This window comes from Tympanuchus pallidicinctus, unplaced genomic scaffold (genome assembly GCF_026119805.1).
Source record: "Tympanuchus pallidicinctus isolate F22 unplaced genomic scaffold, pur_lepc_1.0 scaffold44, whole genome shotgun sequence".
NCBI lineage: Eukaryota > Metazoa > Chordata > Aves > Galliformes > Phasianidae > Tympanuchus > Tympanuchus pallidicinctus.
The window spans coordinates 182,854-204,094 of NW_026294763.1; the positions used below are offsets into that span (position 1 = coordinate 182,854).

The 21,241-nt window shown below is 61.7% G+C and overlaps 1 protein-coding gene across 4 annotated transcripts; it reads right to left on the reverse strand.

Moving 5' to 3' along the window:
• Positions 1–394: 394 nt before the first annotated feature.
• On the reverse strand, positions 395–20,390 carry OGDH (oxoglutarate dehydrogenase). 4 transcript variants are annotated; one of them, XM_052702345.1, is made up of 24 exons: positions 20,283–20,390; positions 17,462–17,710; positions 12,729–12,917; positions 10,609–10,711; positions 8,199–8,243; positions 7,702–7,817; positions 7,089–7,243; positions 6,588–6,734; positions 6,098–6,188; positions 5,835–6,014; positions 5,071–5,199; positions 4,666–4,845; positions 4,231–4,383; positions 3,569–3,671; positions 3,237–3,365; positions 2,848–2,998; positions 2,510–2,637; positions 2,258–2,436; positions 2,107–2,178; positions 1,644–1,766; positions 1,339–1,411; positions 950–1,113; positions 719–873; positions 395–636 (listed from the first exon to the last, which is right to left on the reverse strand). In XM_052702345.1, exons 2-24 carry the CDS (start codon positions 17,681–17,683, stop codon positions 516–518), a joined length of 3,108 nt encoding a protein of 1,035 aa, XP_052558305.1. In that variant the 5' UTR covers positions 17,684–17,710; positions 20,283–20,390; the 3' UTR covers positions 395–515. The 4 variants fall into 4 exon arrangements, with proteins under 4 accessions (XP_052558305.1, XP_052558306.1, XP_052558307.1 ...); XM_052702346.1 differs by lacking the exons at positions 10,609–10,711; positions 20,283–20,390 and adding an exon at positions 10,841–10,931; XM_052702347.1 differs by lacking the exons at positions 8,199–8,243; positions 20,283–20,390.
• Between the last annotated feature and the right edge of the window lie 851 nt (positions 20,391–21,241).

Here is a 21,241-nt window from a genome sequence, read left to right on the forward strand (position 1 = left end):
GGGCAGCGGTGATTTGGGGTCCCGCCGCCCCCCGCCCCCCCGGCAGCAGCCCCGTGGGGCAGCGCGGCCCCGCGTCACCCCGTCCTGTCCCCAGCGTGAGGCAGCCGAGAGCCGAGGGGGCTGGGATGGAGAACAGGGAGTCCCCGACTCAACCGCGACCCCGAGCTTTGGGAGCAAAGGGCCGAACGTGTCTGCGCGTGAGCAGAGCCCACCGCTCGGGGGCATCCCGGCCTCGGTGGGATCCCGTCCCCAACGGGGGGGTCTTGGCCTCAGTGGGGAATCCTGACCCCGAGGGGGGGTAAAATCAGTCCCAAGTGGAGGCATCACAACCCCGATGGGGGACCTCGGTCTCAGCGCGGGGGTCCCGGTGCGGCGGCACACACGAGGCGAGGCGTTGGGTTGACAAGGCGTGTAGTTTAGGACGGAGGCGGGAGGCGAGCGACAGACACACAGAAAGACGGACAGAGCCACGCGCATGCTGCAGCGGCCGCGGGGGGGCTGTGGGGGTTGGGGTCTCAGGCCAGGTCCTTGAAGGCGTCCAGGTTGAAGGCGGTGTCGAGCAGCCGCTGCAGCTCCGTCAGGTGAGTCTTCTTGTTGCCGGTGGCGGGGGCAGCTGCCGGCTCCCGGCCTGCGTACCTGCAGGGAGATGGAGGTTGGGGGGCGCCGGGGCGGCCCTGACTGCGGTGCTGCCCCTGGGGACCCCCGGCTCTGCTGTTACCACACGGGCTTGGCGCGGTTGATGGTGGTGCGCAGGCGCGGTTTGACGTAGTCGTAGTAGCCCTGGTTCTTGTGCTCCTCCTGGCACCACACCAGCTCGGCGTTGGGGTATTTCTGAGCTTCCTTCTGCAGGAGGTCGAAGGGGAACGGCGACAGCTGCGGGAGGACGGGGGTTGGTGGCGGTGGCGTGGCACCCAGCGCTGCGGCCTCAACCCGGACGCGCCGGGCTCACCTGCTCCACCCTGGTGATGGCCACGTCTGCCTCCATGTTGCGGGCCTTGCGCTCCCGTGTCAGGTCGTAGTAAACCTTCCCGGTGCAGAACAGCAGCCGGCGGACGCTCTGCGGGCTCTGCGCTGCGGGGCCGCTGTCAGGGATGACCCGGAGGAAATTGGTGCCTGTGGAAGGATGGAAGCCCACCATCAGCGCGGGGAGAACGCGGCAGGGCTGCGGAACGGGGAGGTGGTGCGGCCATAAGGACCCGCAGCCCGAGGTGACCACAACCAAAGGGATTTTAGGGATTCAATCTACTGCAGCGCAGGGGTGGCCGGCGTGGGGATGCTGCCAGCAGGACTTTACACCACCCCGGCTGCTGCCCTTCACCCCCTAGGAGGCAAACGTACCTGGCAGCATGTCATCGAAGCTGGAGCGCGCTTCAGGGTGGCGCAGCAGCGACTTTGGAGTGAAGATGATCAGCTGCAGGGGAGGGAGAGGCCAAACGGTGAGCAGTGCCAGAACTCCTCGCCCCGAGCTGCCTGGCAGCGCCCTCCCTCTGCTCGGCTGGGAGCGAACAGGAGGGCACACGGGCTGCTCCATTTGCCCAAGGACGACGGTGGTTTCCAACCCCAGAGCTTTCTTCCCCCCCTTGCCCCGCAGCGAGCAGCCGGCAGCTCCTGCTGCACCCACAGCCCCAGCGCCGGGCACTGACCGGTTTGCGGAAGGGCAGGAGGATCTGACGCCGCAGGACGTGGAAGAAGTTGGCTGGAGTGGAGCAGTTGACGACAATCCAGTTGCAGTCGTACAGCTGGCGCACGTCGAAGTCGTCCAGCTTCTGCCTCAACAAGCGTGGGTCAGCGGGTGTCGAGGAGCAGCAGCGCCCTGTGGCCCCGCAGCCCTGCTGCCCCCCAGCCCCCCGCTGCCCCCTCCCAAAGCACACGGGGACACACAGAGAGCGCAGCACTGGGGACAGCCGCGCTTCTGTGCTCCCAGCGTGGGACAACGGCCTCCCCGCTGCACCGCACTGCTGCTGAGGGCAGCTTGGCGTCACGCTACGTTGTGCTGAGCCCACCCCAGGGCCGCCCCCCACCCTCAAGCTTTATGGGGGAGATCAGGGCCCGGCAAGGCCCCGGGGGGGGGGTGGTGAGCGGGGGGTCGGGCTGAGCTCCACTCACAGGGAAGACGTCGGGGTCGTCGTTGCACATCTGCAGGAACCGCTCTGGACGGGCGGATGAGTGCTCAGGGCCCTGCAGGTGGAGCCAGGCAGTGAAGGAACAGCCAGGCTGCCACGAGCTGGGAGGCAGCGGGGCCTGGGGGGGTCCTCACCATGCCCTCCATGCCGTGGGGGAGCAGCAGGACGATGCCGTTCTGCCTGACCCACTTGGCTTGCCCGGGGCAGATGAACTGGTCAATGATGCACTGGGCGGTGTTGTGGAAGTCCCCAAATTGGGCTTCCCAGAGCACCAGGGCATTGGGGCTGGCCATGGCAAAGCCCAGCTCAAAGCCTGCAGGAGAGGTGAGGGGAGCGTTAGGGGGAGGGCTGGGGTTGCGGCCCTCTGGGCACGGAGTCACACTCACCCAGGACGCCGTACTCAGACAGAGAGCTGTTGCAGACGGTGTAGGGAGCCTGGTTGGGCCACAGGTGGTTCATCGGGATGCAGGTCCTCTTGTCCACGTTCTGGTCGTGCAGCACGTGGTGGCGATGGCTGGAAGAGGGGGAAGGGCAGCGTTACCTCCTCCCAAACTCAAGCTGCTGCTTCACCGGTGTCTCATTTGGCCATTCCCCCTTCCCGGCTGCTTTGCCAACAGGGGATCGCGGCGCAGAGCGGCAAAATAAACAGCCCAAAGGACAAAGGCCGTGTGGTCTGGGATCCCTTCCAGAGGCCGTGGGGCCGAGCACGGCAGCGCTGCCCCACCTGAAGGTGCCCCTCTCGACGTCCTGCCCGCTCAGGCGGATGTGGATGCCCTCCTTCAGCAGGGAGCCGAACGCCATGTACTCAGCCAGCGCCCAATCCACAGTCCTGTTCTTCACCATCTCCCCGCGGGTCTTCAGGATTCGGCTCAGGCCTGCCGGGACAGGCGATGGTTCGTGGCGGTGAGAACAGCTCCATCCCCAAAGCTGCCCGTGGGCTGACGCTGTGCGCACGGCCCGGGGCAGGGGAACGCTTCCTCCGGGCAGCTCCAAGGACGAGCTGCTCCTCGCGCTCCTCCCCTAATTAACCACAGCTCCCTTTGAACCCCTCAGCGCTCCGTCCCTCTCCCACAGCGTCTCAGGAACGAGCACGTGGCTGCAGCGAGCTCCTACCTCCGTGGATGGTGAAGTCCTCCACAGGCACAGAGCTGGCCACTTGGCCGATGTGCGTCAGGTCCTCCTCGTTCAGCCCGGTGGAGGGGCAGCTCATGCTGCGGGGTTGGCCGTCCAGAGTGAAGAAACCTGTGGCCGGAGGAGCAGCCACGGTGCTGCAGGGCCAATGCCCGGCCCCACCGACACCCCAAGGACAGAAGCAGGGGTGCCAGCACGGCGCCCTCACCCCGTGAGCATGCATTTGCTGAAAGCCAGCTGACGGGGCACCGGAACCCCGGCAGGCTTTGAAGAAGTGGGGCTGTGCACTAGCTGAGACGCTGTCAGCAACTTACCAGGCCAGGGGGAGTCCAGCCAGTGCTTGATGTGCAAGATCTTTTCATCCTTGGATCTTGCATGGGCCTCCTCACAGATCTTATCATACTTGGCGATTTCCTCCTGCGAGGCAGAAGCGGGCAGAGCTGCGTTACTGAGGAGGCTCCAAACAACAGTGCTGGCGTGAGCTCGGGCTCCTGGGTTCAGAGCGGGTCCCTGTGCCAGGCAGCCCCTGGGGGCCCTGCAGCTCAGCCCCAGCCCTCCCGGTGCCGCAGGGCACGGCTGCGGAGCAGCTCAGCACTGCAGAGATCAAGGGGCAGCCCGGAACGAGATGGGAACGAGATGTTCCTGTTCCCAGCTGGCACAGCCCACAGCAGAGCTGCAGCTCCCAGCCCAGCCACTGCTCACCCAAGTGCAGCACAGCTCTGCCACCTTTAGGTGCGTGGCGATGGGCCACCAGCTGTCACCACAGCTCTGAACCAACCGAGCAGCTTCACGAGGCTCTGAGGCAGCCAGGGCAGGTCTGTGTGCCCGGTGCCCTGCATCCCTCTCCCATGTTGTGCCGACCTTTCCATTGTGAAGATGGGTGCACCCCATTCCCTTGGAGGGTGCTGGGGGTGCCAGCTCCTCTACCCCCCATGCCGCAGTGCTGCACAGCTGCACGCTGACCCCAGTGACATACCTCGTACTCTGGCTGATTTACAACCCCCTGTGAAATCAGAAGCTCGGCGTATTTCTGCAGCACTGGCTTCTGCTTCCGGATCTGTTTGTACATCAGGGGCTGCGTGAACATGGGCTCGTCCATCTCGTTGTGCCCGTTGCGCCTATAGCACACCTGTGGGGAAGGAGGGGGCCTCTGAGAGCAGCCCTGCAGCCTGAGCCTCGCAGAGCCACAGCGTCTGTGTGCTATGCAAAGTCCAAAGCAGCCCAGGAGGGAGCAGCTCTGCCCTGCTCAGTGCAAGGCACGAGGGCAGGCACAGAGACAGAGACAGCGCTTCTTCCCCAGGTGTTAGAACGCATGGCCTCACCTAAACCCTCTCTTTCCCTCCCCTGAAACCGTGCCCCAAAGGCTGGAGAAGCCACAGCTTCCAGACAAAGCCTGGTGCCACCTCCTTACCAAATCCACCACCACGTCCTTATGGAAAGTGCTTCGCCACTCCGCTGCCACATTGCACACATAAACCACAGCCTCGGGGTCGTCGGCGTTGACGTGGAAGATGGGAGCGTTGACCACGCGGGCGACGTCGGTGGGGTACGGAGAGGAGCGGGCCATGCGTGGGTCAGTGGTGAAACCAATCTGTTGGAGAGGACGGGATTTGGAACGAACTGTGCTGCCTGCAGGTCCTGGCTGGCACTGAAGCCAGGCAGGCACCAGGCCAGGCATTTTCCATCAGCTTGCACGGCGCCTGGGGAATGCAGGTGACTTCCAGGCCTCGGGCTGCAGCGAGCCGGGCTTCCCCAGCCCCATCCCAGCACTGGAGCTGCAGCATCTCCCCTGGTTTTGGACAGCTGTGCCCCTTACCTGGTTGTTGACCACGACGTGCACGGTGCCGTGCGTGGTGTAGGAGGGCAGGTCGCTCAGGTGGAACGTCTCGTACACGATCCCCTGCCCTGCAAATGCTGCGTCGCCGTGCAGGAGGATGGACATCACCTGCAGGGCGAAGGCACTCAGCGGCACTGCGGCCACATCTCAGCCCCACTGCAGAGTCCAGTGGCTTCCCACAGTGCCTGAGCGGCAGCTGCTGCGATCCCTGTGGGATGCTCGGGGCCATCGTCCCACCCCAAAACCCTCTGCTCCACAACTCCAGGGACTGAGCTGGGAGAAATGCACCTTTCCTGCATGCTTTCACCCCAAAAGAAGGAGCGCGTTGTGGCAGAGCTCGCTGCGCCTTCAGCTGCTCCGCTGCTTTAGCCGGGGGCTGCCTGAGGACGCTGCCTGCCAGGCGAGGACAGAGCTGCTCTATTTATTCCCAGCCCTCGCAGTGTGGGAGGAAGGGAAGTACTTTTGATCTCACCATTCCACTTCTCCTGGAGTGCCACAGGCGATGAATGAGGCAGCGATTTGGGCACAAACCCCCCCGGCGCGGTGCCCCCAGCACTCCCACCCCGCACACAATGAGACCCTGCAGTGTGGAGCTGAGCCCTCGCAGCCCTGCTTGGGGATGGGAGCTCTGCTCGGGGCCAAGCCCCCACAGGAGCTACCAGCACAGACCAGGGGGAGGTGTGGGAGCAGCCGTGGTGACGGCAGTTTGTGTGCCAGCCCCTCAGTGCCGCCACCCTGCTCACCTTCTTCCCCTCCGTGTCCCCGCAGTAGAACTGCTCCGCTTTGGTCTTGCCTTGGACCACGGGGTCAGCCGCCTCCAGGTGGGAGGGGTTGGCCACCAGGGACAGGGTGATGTTCCTGTCGGTGACGCGGTTGATCCTGCGGTGGTACATCCCCAGGTGGTATTTGACGTCACCGGAGCCCTGCCGGAGGGACGGGGTCACGGCGGTGCAGTGCAGCGCCACGGCCCGCAGGCTGCTGGGGGATGGAGTGGAGGAGGACTCACCTCGTCGGCAGCCTCCAGCTTGGAGTCGAACTGGCAGAAGATCTGCTCCAGCTCCTTCCTGATCACGTTGGCAAGGACGTTCAGGCGCCCTCTGTGAAAGCAACGCCGCCGTCGGTGAGCAGCAGGCAGCACAGCCCCCTGCCTCCCAACCAGAGAGCCGGGGCAGCCCTACAGCCCCCGAGCTGCGGGGAACGAGGGGACGGGGTCCCAAGCTGTAACACGTCCTTTGTGTATATAGCACATCCTTTGTCCCTGCGGGGATGGGGACGCCCTCGGTGCCCTCCCTGCTGCAGCACGGCCAAATCCCACCCTCACGCTGCAGCCCTGTTCAAACGCAGCTCCTTTGGCCACAGGCACACAGTGGGCTCTGCAGCGCCGTTCCCATCTCTTCCCCCCAGAGCCCTTCTGTACAGAGGGAGCTGCTGAGGTCCGAGCTCGGCTGCTCACCCTGCAGAACTGAACCCAGGGTACCGAGCGCGGCAGCACCTACCTGTGGGGCATCCCCATGATCACATAATCCACTCCCTTCTCACTCGACTTATCAATGATGGTCTTTAAGGCTGGGATCAGCACTTCGCAGCCCTCCAGACCGAAACGCTTCTCCGAAGACCATTTCCGATGGAGGAACTCCTCAAACCTGGAAGGGGGGGCAGAGAGAGGACCTTACTGGGGGGCACAGCCCCTGCTCGCCCCACGCCCTCTCCTGCTGCCCAGCTCCCTGCTCCCACCCTGCATGCACACAACTCCATGCTGTGCTGCTGAACAACGCCTTATTTTTAGCTGTTTTCTGCCAGCATCATCTGTCTGCAGGCTCTGTGCCAGCGCTCTGGCAGCACCTGAGTGAGCCCTACGTCACAGATCTGTGCTCAGCCCGGCCTGGAGGGACCGCACGGATGACACCAAGGAGAGGTGATGCAGGTGGTGACCGTCCAGCGAGGGCAGCCTTCCGGCAGGAAATAGATGGGGAAAAATGGGGGCCCTGGCAGGGTACCTGGTGGAGCGGACCAGGCGTGCCAGCAGCGTTCGCTTCTCCTCGTTGCTGAACTGCATGATCCCCGGGGTCTCGAACTTCTGCCGGATCCACTGGCACTGCTCCAGGTCGTTGATGAACATGAACTCCACGCCGATGTGCTGGCAGTAGGCCATCTGCCCCGGAGCATCGCACAGCCCGTCAGGCACCAGCAGGAGCCGCACGCGTCCCCAGCTCCAAGGCAGCTCCGTGCGGTGCCGGGGTTCCCTCGGTCTCCTCTTTCAGCACCCGGCAAGGTGAGCGGTGAGCTGCACCTCCCAGGAGTCACCCAGCACGCTGCCTCACCCCAGCGCTCAGCACGGCTCCCTCTCTGCCTGTTGCACTCTGTGAGTGCAGAACTCACAGCCTCCGAGGGCTGCACCGCACCTCAGGCTGCTTTCAGACCCCATTTGTCAAGGCAGGAGGGAATGAGGAAAACCTCCCAGAATCAGGGCCTGCCCTGCTCATCTCCGTCCTGAGGTCAGCCAGGAACGGGGAGCGAGGCAGAGAGGCAACAACCTGCAGCAAAGCCACGGCGCTGCTGCCAACAGCTCTGTGCTGCGCGCCGCTCTGCCTGCAGACCCACAGCCCTCACCTCCAGGCGGCGGATGATCTCCCGCAGCGGAAGAGCCGACTCATTTCCTCCGATGAAGGTGGTTGTGGGCAAATGGAAGACCTTGTCGAGGTCGGACTCATGCAGCCCGTAAAATCCTGCAGGGTTGTGGTGGTGGGACGAGCGGAAGCAGAGAGAAGGAAGGGATGGGGCCGGGGGAGGGGGGGGGGGGTCGGCCGCAGGTGGGGGAGGGAGGAGAGGAGAGAAGAGGGGAGGGGGACAAAAGCAGCACAAAACCCAAAATGAGCACGGAGGAGGTTTGAGCGCAAGAACCAAGCAGCAATTAACACCGAGCGCGCGACAACGAGGTTACAACGAAAGGCAATGGAGCGATAGGTGTGTGCAGATCAGAGGGCCCCAGTGCTGCTACAGGGAGCGCTCCAACTCGGGGTGAAGCATCGCCGACCGCGCGCCAAAGGGCCCAGAATAACCTATGGAGAGTCCTGTGCTGCACGGGGTTGGGGCTGCGGGGTGCGTACCTCCCACTGTTAGCACTCTCAGTCGCTCCTTGAACACTGCGAGGTCTGGGGTGGGCGGGGGGTGCAGAGGGAGAAGATAGAGAGACGCAGTCAGAGTTAGTAAAGGAAAAAAACCGCGAGGAGAACAGCCGTGGAAAAACATGAGTCTAAAAAAATGACACAGAAAACAATTCAGAGTGGGAAGCGCTGGAGGCAAGGAGGGGTGGGGTGGGGGGAGGATGGCTGCGCTACGTGGCAAAGGGGTCCTGGTGGCAAATGTGCTGGGGAGGGAGGGAGGGGGCATCAGACACTGGGCAGCAGTTGGGCTGCATGGGTTGAGGTCTCCTCTGGTGCGCAGCGCCTCAACTGCAGGCTGCAGAACGGCCCCAAGGGCAGCAGAGGCTTTGTGGGCACAGCTGGCGCCTGCCAAAGGCTCCTTCCGTGACAGACCGACAGCGGGAGCGCTCCATCGCCCAGGCAGGAACCGGGCTGGGCACAGTGAGGGGTTCCCTGCATGGGATGCTGCACTCCTGCTCTAACCCAGAGGTCGCCCCGCCGTACCCACAGACAGCTTCCAAACCCAGCAGCGGGGAGCTGCTGGACAAAAGGCAGCTGAAACAAAAGCTCAGCTTCAGAGACGAGGCACGCAGCTCCTCAGATGCGCCCGCTCAGAGCAGAAGCTGCTCGCAGCGCAGCTCACGGCGCGACAGCTGACCTTTAAGGATTTCAATGTGCAGAAATAGGAAACAAAAGATTGTTTCCAGGGCAAGTCTAACAAACACTCCTCTTATTAACTGCTCTGCAAATTAACTGCAGCCTAAGTGTTAGGAAAGACTCTTTCCAAGCTAAAAGCCAGCAGGATTTGCTTAGAAATTGGCTTTCTCTACAAACAACAGGCTACAGTGGATCTTTGGCACTGGCCAGAAAATCTGCCCTTGTCCTCCTGACAGCCCCCAGCCATGAGGCCGGGCTGCAGGCAGGCAGCATCCTGGAGCACTGAGCCATGGGATCCCAGCGTGGTTGGACTGGAAGAGACTTCAGGCTGCCAGGGCTGCATCCACAGCCTTGGGTACCTCCAGGGCTGGGGCACCCACGGCTCTGGGCAGCAGCGACAGCCTCTGGTGGAAGGATTTCCCCCTCAGCCTGACCTACACCTGCAGCACACCAGCTGCAGCCCCCCACCATCCCCCTTCAAACCCATCTCTCTCCATGCCAGAGATGTGCTGCAGCCCCTCACAGCACCGCCTCTCCAACCACCTCCCGCAGCCCCTCTTGGGCTGCCAGTGGGAAACATCACCCCTCAGTGCCACGGGGACCTGGGATGCGACACGGTGTGCATCCTGCCCCGTGCAGCTCATCCACTGCCCCCTCTGTGAGGAGAGCGCGGCGTGGGGAAGCTCCCACGTGGGAAGGCAGCTCTGCTGGCTCGGCAGCGATGAGGCCGTTGCCAATTAAGGAAGAAGTGCTGCATGGAGCCGTGTGGGATTGCTGCTGGGCTGGGCTTGGCTGCACACTGCAAGCAGGAGATGGCAGCTCTCCTCCCAGCCGCCGCGTCTCCACGCTGCCCTGCTCAGCACGAGCAGTTTTATTTCAGGATCCACGGGATGAGGTTTTGCAGCTGGTGCTCCTGAAGGGACACGCGGCCTCCTGCGCTCACACACGGCTGCGGCAGCCGATGCAACCCAGCCCTGGTGCAAACCGTCAGCTGGTAGCAGCGGCACGGCTCGCTCCCTGCTCTCATTATGCACTCCTGCTAATTAAATCGACACCGGGAGCCACGGTGCCAAGTCTCAGTGAGAACACTGCAAAGCCCTGACGGCAACCGCCCGGCTGCAGCCCAGGGGTCAGGGCTGACCCAGGCAATGCAGCGCCCAGCCACGCAGGGAGCATCCTGAGGACCGCTCCTCCATCCCAGCCCTGCAGCACGACGCTCGGTCGCCCACCCACCCATCAGACAGACAGACACACAGACAGAATTCAGATCGGCAGCTGTGCGAGGTTAGTGATCATCGCTGCGCTCTACTCTAGGTTAGGAGCATGCCTTGCAGGCCCTGAGGCAGCGGCGGGGTGAAGGAGCTCGCTGCTGCTGTGCTGGGAGCACGGCGCCTTAGGGCTTCACCCCCCTGTGTGCCACTCACGCATGCATCCCTCGCTCCAAAGCAGGGGAACTTCCACCCCTACCCAGGTGGGAGAGCATCCCAGGGCTTCCTTGGCACAAGGGCAGAGCTCAGGGCTCAGCGCGGGGAGCGGCGACGGCCAGGGGGGGGCAGAGCTGCTCCGCCGCCGCTGCGCTCCCCAAACTGATCTGCAGCCATCGTTAGGGAGGAAACTCCAGACCTTTCCCCTGCACTGGTGAAGCGCTCTACCTACAAAGCTGTGAGAGAGAGAGGAGCTCAAGCAATGCAGCACTGACTGCTCTCAAAGCCCTCACCCAGTTTGTCTGTGGATGTGATAATATCGGCTGGAACGGATGAGTCCAGATCCGCATCCAGGATGCCCAGGGGGTCGAGTTGTGCTACATGGTGCCCTCGAATCTATGAAATGGGCCGGGAACGGAGGGGAGAACAGGTACCAGGAGGGAGAGGGGAGAGGGAGAAAAACAAAAGAGGGGAGGGGTAAAAAAGTTAAATTACATTCGAATTAATTTGCAGAGTAATTCTCACCGACGTTTGGAGAAACAGTTACAGGCGCATCATCAAAATTTACACAACTAATGCCGAGAGGATCGAGCTTTGCAATGTGATGGCCCCTGACCTGGAAGCAACAATACAGATTAGTCATTAAGACGAACTCATTGAAGAGATGTTCCTTAAAATAATAACCGAAACCACACAACCTCATGCAGGTTCCCTCCTCACGTCACCCGCAGAGCCGGCCACGAGGGTCCCAGCCCCACTCCGTGGCTCTGAAGCCTGGAGCAGCTCCTAGCACAGAACTGGGAAGGGCAGCACTGCGCCACTGCCCCCCACTTACCTGTGCCGCCCCACAGAGCTCAGCAGCGCTCAGCAGCCAGAGCTGCTCTCTTCAGCCTGAAAGTCCTCCTTGCTGCCCCTGGCACCGCTGAGACTTTCCCTCCCACACTTTACTGACATCCAGTGCTTACTGCTTTTCTTTTTAGTCCACACTGCTCTTGTTTTGAACACTCATGGCTTTGATTTCCAGTACTCAGGGCTGCCCTCTGGATCCATGATGCCCACACGAGTTGTGTTAAGGGCTGCCCCAAAATGGATGAAAAGGGAATGAAAGGCTATCCCGAATCTCAGGGCCAGCAGTTCCAGGGCTCAGTGGCCGCAGTGCCCTCCCACGTTGGGTTCCTCCATCCAGAGCTCAGCTCGGGTACAGCAGGAACAAGGAGGGGGTCTTCTCCCGTGCTTTTCTTCCTCTTTCTTCCACCCTCCCCCCACAGAACTCCAAGGCAGCAGTGGCAGCAGTCCCACCACGCGGGTGCCACGGCCTCCTCCGCCACAGGGACGCAGAGGCAGATTGTTTTCCCCAGTCCTAACAAGACCACGGTGGTCATTTTAAAGGAAATAATGAGCTGGGCTCCCAAGCACTGCCACAGGGGAGGAACAGACCGGTGCTGGTGCCACCAGGAGCCAGCACAGGGCAGGACACCTCTCGCCTTTCCTTACAGGGCCTCTCCAGCTCAATCTGGTTTGGGAAATTAATTGCCTGCCGGTTAAATAGGTCACATACCACAGGTGGGGCTGCCAGCCCTCACCCACCTGCACGCCTCCCCGCCTGGAACCTCCCCACTACGGCTGCAGCTTTCTCAGTCCACATCGGAGAAAGCAGGTCAAGAGCAACCACCTCCCAGCACGGCCGCTGCGGAGGCTGAGACAGCAGAGGGAGCACAGGGGGCTGAGGGCTTCGTGGGCACATCGCTGCTTTGGAGGTGCCTGCCTCCAACAGCGCAGCATTCGGAAGCCAGCAGGACAAGGAGCCAGCAATAGCTGCCATGCTATCAGCACAGTGCAGGGAGCTCACAAACAGCCCAGCAGGAGCAGTGCAGTGCCCCAGAGGTGAGCACGACTGGGCAAACCAACAGGGAAAGAACGATGGAAAGAATGATGGCCACAGGAATGCATCTCAGTGTTCTCCTGAGCTGAAACACCAGCCCTGGGTGCGTGCTGCAGAGGTTTCCTTTCTGCTAGGAACTCATTTCTCCCCAGAGGTTGATTTTGGCAGCGTGGCTCCGAGCTTCAGTGGTGAGCGGCCCTCATCCATTTGCAAAGAGCAAAGCAATGTTTCCTGAAGTGCTGTCAATTCTCTCCTTCAAAGCACGGGAAGCAGCACGGCTGTCCTATGCTACTCCTGAGCAAGAGGAGGTGGAGGCAGAGCCCGGAGCTCCCATGCAGCACTCACACCCAACCCACCCGGCTGGGAACGGCCCCATCCCTGCTGCTCCTGGCCTGGGCTGAGAGCAAACCACGCTGCAGCAATGGCCCTGGTGGGGTGGCAGTGGCTTTAAGCTTCCTACTGTCCGGCAGTGTTACACGGCAGTGGAGCTGCTGGGACAACGTGGTCGCCGGCGCAACGCTGTGTTCTTACCTGATATGCCCTGATAAGAGATTGCACTGCCAGATGGTCTTCCACCAGCTTGTCTACGTTGGGCTGTGCTTGAACCAGGAACTGTGCTTGGGACAGCGTGGAAAGGCTGGAGCTCAGCGGAGGGGGGCTTTGGTAAGCAGTGCCTGGAGCTGCTCCGGCGTTGGCGTTGCGAAAGAAGATGTCCCATGACTGGAGGGAAAAAAAGGCACAGATCAGCAGGTGCAACCAAACGTCCCCAGTGCAAAGCTCCTCGCGTGGAGCAGCCAGGACGGAGACGGGAGCCCACAGGTACCCTGCTGCCTGCCTAGGGAAAACACAACCAGGTGCAGGAGCGGAAGGAAAAGTCCTTTATGTAGCGTGCACCAAAGCCACGGGGGTGACTCTGCCCCAAGCGCTTTGATTTGGACTTTTAGAGACCGCTGACAAAAAGGTGAAGCTGCACGCAGATGAAGGATTCAAGCTCTTTCAGGTTATGCAGCCCTCTGCTTCCCACCCAGGTCTCCCCCTCACTTTCCCCCACCTCCCAGCACTGCTGGCGCTCAGCCCCACGTCCCACCCAGCCCCACCACGCTGCCCCACGGCGGCAGCAGCACCGCTGCTCTCAGCCCCTCACCAGGGCTTGGAGGGCCCAACTCCCAGCACAGGGCACCCTCCACTCGTGGGTTTTCTTTACTGTTCCTTTCCAATCCCTTTCCCATTAATTTCTCATTCCTTTCCCTTTCCCACCCCCTTCCTTTCCCCTTCCCCTTCCTATTCCCTTCCTCTCCCTTTCTTCTTCTCTTCCTTTCCCTTTCCCCTTCCATCCCCCTTCCTTTTCCACCCCCTTCCCATTCCTTTTCTTTACCCTTTGTATTCTTTTCCCTTTACTGATCTTTCCCACTTCCTTTCACCCTCCTATTCCTCTTCCTTTCCCATTCCCATTCCCCTCCCACCCCATTCTGTTCTCCCCCAGGCCCAGCCAACACATCCCACAGCCACCCAGACCCCCACAACCACAGAGACGAGCGCAGACACCAGCTCTTCTGCTTGCGACAGAATACAGGTGAGGGTGGCCAAATCACAGCTAACAGAGACTTCAGTGTGGGGCTGGGGCAGAAGGTGGGGTTTCCCCCTGGTACCTGGGACCAGGAGCTGCAGCCTAACCTTTGCAGGCAGCTCCGGGCACACAGCAGTGACCCAGCCTGCATGCCCCAGCTATTTCCAGCCTCCCCAACTCACACGGACGCCCAGCACGTGGTTGCACAGAGTGAACAGATTTAGAAGCAGGTCACGCTGGAGGAACATAAATAAAATCTGGAAAAACCTGGAGCTGTAACTGATATCCATGCAGCTGATTTCCCTCGACGGCAAGAATAATAAAGAAACAAACTAAACAAACTAAACCCAGCACCTGACCGTGCTGCCATTGTTTCCTGCTGAGGGGGGAGGGCTGCCTGCAGCTCCCAAAGCGATGCCACCATCCTGTCCCCTCCTGCCCTAAGCTGCTGCCTCCAATTCTGGCTGCTGCAGAGCAGGACTGAGACTCACCGCTCTGTTTTTCCAGTCCATTACCCAGCCTTCACCGTCCAAAGACGTGCAAGGGAATGCAGCAGCTGCTCCCAACGAGGGGAGAGAGATGGAGGTTTGCTCTCTGCTGCCAGCAGGGCTGGCCCCCACATGGCTCCCAGCATCCTGCATTGCCCTGCAAACGCCGCTGCGTCACCCCACGGCCAAGCCTTGATGCAAGAAGACTTCAGAGCTCACACACTGAACCAGGCTGATCTTCCATCCACCCTCGAGGCTTTTGAGGATGGTGCAAGGATTCCTGGGTTGAAGCAGCCTGGGATGGCTCCTGCAGGGCATACTTTGCACCCCAGCACCAAATGCAGCACGAGAAAGGAATTATGGTGATGAGCACAGGGGTGTGGAGCAGCACAGCCCTACTGCTTCCCCACTGCTGAGGGTCAGCGGAAGATGGGGCACAGCAGGACAAAGTGGGGCACTGCAGGAGGAATGGGATTGAGCAGCAGCACCCCAAAACCACGCATCTTTTCCTTCCCCGCAGTCACTTTTCACCTGGAATCACACCCAAACCTCTGCACCCGGGGAGCTGCTGCCTTCGTGACCTCCGTTCTGACACTGCAAACCTTTGCCTCTCGCACTTTGCTTCAGGTCTGAAAGGAAAAGCTCAGCTGTGAGCTCTCCAAGCAGGGCGCGGTGCAGCGCAATCAGACTTTCACTGAACGCCTCATTGCCCAACGTCATGGCAGGGCTGCAGGCCAGGCCCCCAGTGAAAGCAAAACGCAGGAAGAACGAGGGCAGGCCAAGCCCTGCTAAAGGCAGGGGGAACCACGGACCACCCTGCTCAACAGACTGCTCTGGGGCGTGCTCTGAAGCAGACATAAGCTCTGCAGCAGCCACACAACCACCAGGGGCAGCCAGGACCTCATCGGGGCACGCGCTTGGGAAGGCTGAAGTAGCACTGATATCAGCAAGAGCCACAAAGAAAGGGTTCTTTGGGCCCAAAAGAGGAGCCAGGAAACTACAGGACTGCAATTCCTGGGGAAGGAACGAGACGGGTCCTCCCAGAAACTCTGACAGACCAAACATCGCAGGCGACGGGAAAAGCCGGTGCCAGTTTACCAAAGGCAAGTCGTGCCAGACCAGCCCTTCTCCAAGATAACGGTGTCCCTCCACAGGGGGAGAGCCCTGGCTGCTCCCTGCCTGCACTTGTGCACAGCATGTGATGCTGTTCCCAAAGCCTTTCCTGAACACATCGATCCGGCACCGGCAGAAGGAGCAGAGCACACCGAGCACTGCCTGCTGGGCAGGGGCAAAGCTGGACCCACATCAGCGTGGATGTGTTCAGGGGCTGCTGGACGGCCCTTCCATACTGCAGCAGTATGCCAGCATTCCTTCTGGGAGCAGCAATGGGAAGGGGCCAGCAGCAGGACGGCTCCCATCAGCCACCAGCATGGAACAATTCCCCCCCACCCTCACTTCCTCCCTCCCCAGCTGAGCTCCTGTTTGCTCATCTTACTGCAGCAAAGCTCTCTAATGGGAAACTGGAATTCAGATGAAGGCCAGAAAGAGGAAAAAAGCTTAAAATAATTAAACAAACAAAACAAAAAAAACCCTCCTTCCTCAAATGAGACGAGCGCATGAACGCATTCTGCAGTCTCAGCAATCAGTCCCGGATGGAGGAAGTGAGCTTGCCCTGCGCGGCGCCCGGAGGCACGCAGGGATGGGACGGCAGGGAGGTTTCTGGTGAGCCAAGCTCAAAAATCCCAGCTCCTCCCCGGGACGGGCGTGGGGTTTCTGCTATCTGCAGAGATAAGCTGGGGCTGCTGGGTTCGGACGCCGCACCCTCCCCGCTATCAGCTCGGGACATGCAGGTGCCTCCCTGGCAGCACAGTTTCCCTCTGAGGTCCTGGGGCAAGGTATGAAGTCCCCAGGGGGATCCGACGACCTCGTGCCAGGGGATTTACGCAGGGATCGGCAGCACAGCAGCCTGGCGCGGCTGCAGCTGGAAGCATCTCCAGGCCCCTCAGGTCCCACTGGGATCCCAGCTGGCACCCAGAGCTGGTTTGGAGATGCCTGCAGCCACGGGTCCCTCAGCATCCACACAGCATGCAGGGCTGACCCAAACCAGCAGCACGGGCCCTGTGGCTGCTGCAAGGGATACCAACGGCAGCACCAAAACACAATGGGATTCACCCAGGGCAGAGACAGGGCAAAGCCACGGAGCAAAGCCACAGAGCCACGTTTGTACACAAGTGATGGCAAAGCACACTGCAAACCTCGGTCAGTGGGACTGAGCTGCAGCCCCAGGGCTCCCGAGGTGCTCAGAAATGCTCTAAGCGACTCTCAGCCTGCAGACTGGCACAGGGCCCTGGGCGCACCGCTGGCTGCGGGAGAAGGGAACACAGTGAATTGGGTGATGAGAACTTGGCTTTGACCCTGCCTTAGGGCTTCTGTAGCAGCAAGCAGCCTACAGGCTGTGGTTTGGACACGTGGGGTCAATGCCTCTGAAAACAGCTCACTGCTGACACAAGAGCACGAGATTCCTTCCACATTCCCTGAGCCCTGTGCGATAGCTGCACGCTGCTCCACAGCTGCTGAATGAGAACTGCCCTGGGAGCACCGCCAGAATATGCATGAAACCCTCCTACAAATGATGTGGGTAACGCTGAAACTCGTTCCCTGCAGTCACACTTCCTTTGTGAAACGCTGGGGGAAAAACACCGTGGGGTTCTCAGAAATCCCCCGGCCATCCAGGAGCAAACCCCGCAGCCCTGCCTCGTGCTGCAGTGATGCACCAACACACCGCTGTGCCCAACTGCCAGCCCCGCTCAGCAGCACTCTGCAGGGCACAGCAAACAGGAGGCGAGGTGTGAGGAGCACCCTCTCCCTCCTCACCCCCAGAATGAACCCTCCTGAGGAGCAGTAAGGGCCGGAAAGCAGACACCATCTGGAGCTCAGCAGGGCGGATTCCCTCTGAGGCCATTCCTTGTATCCACGTGTGATCCAGGATGCGGAGAACTCCGTGCTGGCCGCATGCAAAGCGCAGGGTGGTTGCTCTCGAGAGGAGAAGCTTCTGGTGCAGCTGCTGCTTTCAGGAGAAGCGCAGTGGGACGGACATCCACAGCCAGCTGAATCCTCCTGGGATGCCTGCACTTACCTGCGCCCACACAGAAGCGGAGGCCACGCACACACAGAAGCGGAGGCCATATCCCGGAGAGCTTGCTCCTTACCTTATGTACACTTTTGGGATTTTCCAGCCACGCATAGTACATTTCCTCCACATAGTTTGAACTAGTCCCGCTCAGAAAGGGCTCGGCAGCCACCGGCGCGCTGTAGCACCGGATGGGGTGAAACGTCCTGGGTGCTGCCGGCCTCTGTTGGGAAATTGTCTTAACAGTCTGAGAGGCCGTCAGCGGCCTCAGCTTTGCTGCACAAGTCCTTAAGTTAAACATGTTTGTCCGACAGCCTCACACGAGTTCCTGTTGGAATAGAAACGAGAGGAGCTTTAGGAACGGGGCAAGGCAGCGGAGCTCCCTCACCCCGGCACGAGGTTCAGGAGCGAGCGACAACCTTTGTCCGGGCAGCGCCCACCCCGCACAGCAGCCCGCAGCTTCACACCGCTTCATTTCCCATTCCCGACGCACTCAGCTGATGCGATGCAAGAGAGGAACAGAGAGGAACCCCTGCGAGGAGCTGCCGGTGCCCTGCTCACACCGAGCCACAGGCAGCAGAGCCCCGTGCCCACAGCGCACACTGAGACACCGTCGCACGGAATGAGAGCCCAGCACAGAAACGCCGGCTGCAGGAGCACAGCCGGTGCTGGGAGCTCCAGAACGCCACCCAAACGGGTGCCAAACCAGCCCGGAGCGGTGCTAGCAACTTGATTTATTTCTTACCAGCTGGGTTTTACTGCTGAATGCTGCACTGCCCTATGCTCAGCTGACCCTGTCCTGTCGGGACACAGGAAAACAGCCTCTGTGGGGTTTGCATAATAAGAGCTTTCTTCTTTGCTCCCCTTCCTACTACGAGGACCATGGCCGTGAGCAGAGCAAAGCAGCTCTTCCTCGACCCATTCTTGCTGCATTACTCACCCTGCCTCTGGCCTCCATCCATCTGACAAAGGCCGGGCTGGGGCAGCCCGCAGTGGGTCTCAGGGCAGCAGTGGGGGGACGGGGCTGTCCCCTACAGGTGGGGCACCTGCACGGTATTTGGGGCTGTGAATGCAGCGAGAGATCAGAGGTGACCGCAGCCCACCTTCAGTCACGGGGCACTGGGACGAACTGACTGCAGGAAGAGCTCTCCTGACGCCAGAACCACCTCCTCTCTCCCACGGCCCACTCAGACATGGGTTCCCAGGCAGACCCCTTCATCTCTTCCCCACTAACGCTGCCGACGAAGGCCAACAACACAGCCCTGGGGAACGAGCTGCGATAAGATCTCCTTGGGCTGCACTGACGTGTAGGACGGTGCCATCTGGCCCTGTGCCTGCCCAGGGCCGTCACGGGGCTGGAGGTGACCCCACAGCAGCAAACCAAGCTTCCCAGCACTCTGGGGTTGGACTTGATGATCTTTAAGGTCCTTTTCAACCTGAGCAGTTCAGTGATTCTACAATGGGAGGGGAACGTGGTCCCCTTACTGCTGTGTCACCTGCTGGGCTTCCCTATTTGCTTTGCTGTTTTAGTTTTCGTCCCCCAGCACTGCAGCAGCTCCAACTCCCCCCTCTAAGCTCAGGATTTTGGTGCAGAGTGTTTGGGTCGATGCTTCCAGACCTCCTGAGAGCTGCAGCTGCAAGCAGGGGACGGCAGCACAGCATTCCTGGGCCTTGATTCATGGCAGGTATTAAGGGCAGAGATCTTTGCTCCACAGAGTTGCCCGGGAGCAGAAGCAGAGATTCACCACCCCAACGTTTAAACCGCAAAACGCGTGGGGAGAGTTCTGAGCCGACTGAACCGCATGGGAAAAAAAGCACTGGGACAAAAGCATCAGCAGCAGTGTCCAATTTCAGCTCTGCCAGCCGGCAGCATCTCAGCACTGAGATGTTACTGATGGGGGTCAGCCCCAAACGGGAGAACTGCAGGGAGCTGAGGGCAGTGGGGCATAAACACAGCACACAGACACGGGCTGCTGTGGGACAGCAGCGGATCCACGGCTGCACTGCCAGCTCCTGCAAAGGTCAAACGCCAGGAATGCTCCCGCAGACCAAGGGCTGCTACGGGTGAGGGCGCAAAGCAGATTAAGGGCCTAAATGTCACCTCTGGAGCCAGAGCCACCGTGACCTGCTGCAAGAGAAGGTTAACTGGGAAACGCTTTGGGGTTTTAATCCTTAAAATCAAACGGCCACGGAAAGGATAAGAATTAAACTTAGCTGGATCAGAGGGAAAGCCAGGCTGCCGGCTGCCGCACCGGCCCAGCTCTGTTTCCACCACCTGCGGGGTGTGAACGGGGCCGGCGGAGCGGCGCAGGCCCTGTACGGGCCGGGTCACGGCACAGCACGGCGCCCGCCCGTCCCTCAGCCAGCACAACGGGCCGGGACGGCGGCGCTGCGCCACGGGCGCGGGATCCCGGCAGCACCCGCGGCAAAGCGGAGCGCGGGGAACCGCACTGAGGTCCCTTCACCAAGTCAGGGAGCGGCGCCGCTCCCGCATCAGGGCCTCTCGCAAATCCCGACCCGCAAACCTCGCAGCCCCGCTTCCGGTCCCGGACCCCGCGGCCCCGCGCCCCCACGTGCGGCAGGTTGGCGGACCCGGCCCCGCCCCCGCGCCCCGCCCGCCAATCGGCGCCCGCCTCCGCCGCGCGGGCTTCGCGCCCTTAACCACCAATCGGAGCGGCATTAGGCGCGCCGCCACCTCCCCATTGGCCGAGTGGCGCTGCCCGTCCCCGAGGCGGCCACGCCCCCTCCCCCGCCCTGAGGCGCCCGGGCGGCGGCGCCAAGGACACGGCGAGCGGCCACCGCCCCCCGCCCCGCCGGATCAGGCCCACCCGGCCCCGTCGCCCCCCACCCGCCTCGGCCCGGTCCGGCCCGACCCCGCCCCGCCATCCCCGGTCCGGTACCTGCCGGCCCGCCCGTGCTCCCCGCTCACGGCCCCGACTCTGACAGCGGCCCCCAACCGCCGGCTGCCGCCCAGCGTCGCCCCGCCCCGCTCTTACGTCACCGCGTCGCCCCGCCCCACACCAAGCCACGCCCCCAACACCAAACCACGCCTCTACAAATAAGCCACGCCCATTGTAAGCTACTCTCCTGGTTGAGCTGTGCCCCGCCGCGCATGCGCGCTGCTCGGAGCTTCCGCAGCCGCGGAGGGGGGGCACAGCGGAGGCAGAGCGGGGCGCGGGGATTTGCGGCATTTCCAGCCCCTTCCCCGGGTTGGGGCATCCGGGAGTGCGGGGCTTCCGCCTTCGGGGCGTGCTGTGCGGCGGGACAGCGCCACGTCGTGAGGATGTCTAAACTGGGGACATCCGTCCATAGGGACATCCATCCATAGAGACCTTCACTGCGGTGTGGGGACATCCGCCGTGGGGACATCTGGCATGGGGTCACCCACCTCGAGGGGCAGCCGCGGGGATATCCACGGTGGAGACACCTGCTGTGGTGTGGGGACATCTGCTGCCATGCAACCACAGGGATCTCCAGTACAGTGGGGCACGTCTGTTATGGGATCATTGCCCACAGGGACACCCACAGTGAGGAAATCCAGCATGGGGACATCCTGGGAACAGAGACGTCCTGGTGGGAGGGGACATGTGCTCATGGGGTGCACAGACATCCGCGTGTGACACGGCGGCACAGGGACGGGTCCAGGCCTGAGTCACGTCCTGTGGGGTCAGTGACACCACTTGGGAAGTGAGACAGCCGCGGGAAAACACAGCCACCCCACGCACGCACATCCCCGGCCAACGTGGCGCAACCGCGTGGGAGCCGGCAGGGCGGCCATGGGCGTCCTGTAGGACAGCAATGGGGACATGGGGCCTGGGTGGCAGAAAGACCAAGAGGACAGCATCCCAAAGACAGCAAT

What these genes read in the sequence shown, in the direction of transcription:
- OGDH (XM_052702345.1), bottom strand. Translation starts at nt 17,683, where the DNA reads ATGTTTAACTTAAGGACTTGTGCAGCAAAGCTGAGGCCGCTGACGGCC. An exon ending in TAAATCAGCCAGAGTACGAG is followed by an intron (nt 3,672 to 4,230) that starts GTATGTCACTGG and finishes TCTGCCTCGCAG; the next exon opens with GAGGAAATCGCCAAGTATGA. An exon ending in CCCACGGCATGGAGGGCATG is followed by an intron (nt 2,179 to 2,257) that starts GTGAGGACCCCC and finishes CTCCACCTGCAG; the next exon opens with GGCCCTGAGCACTCATCCGC.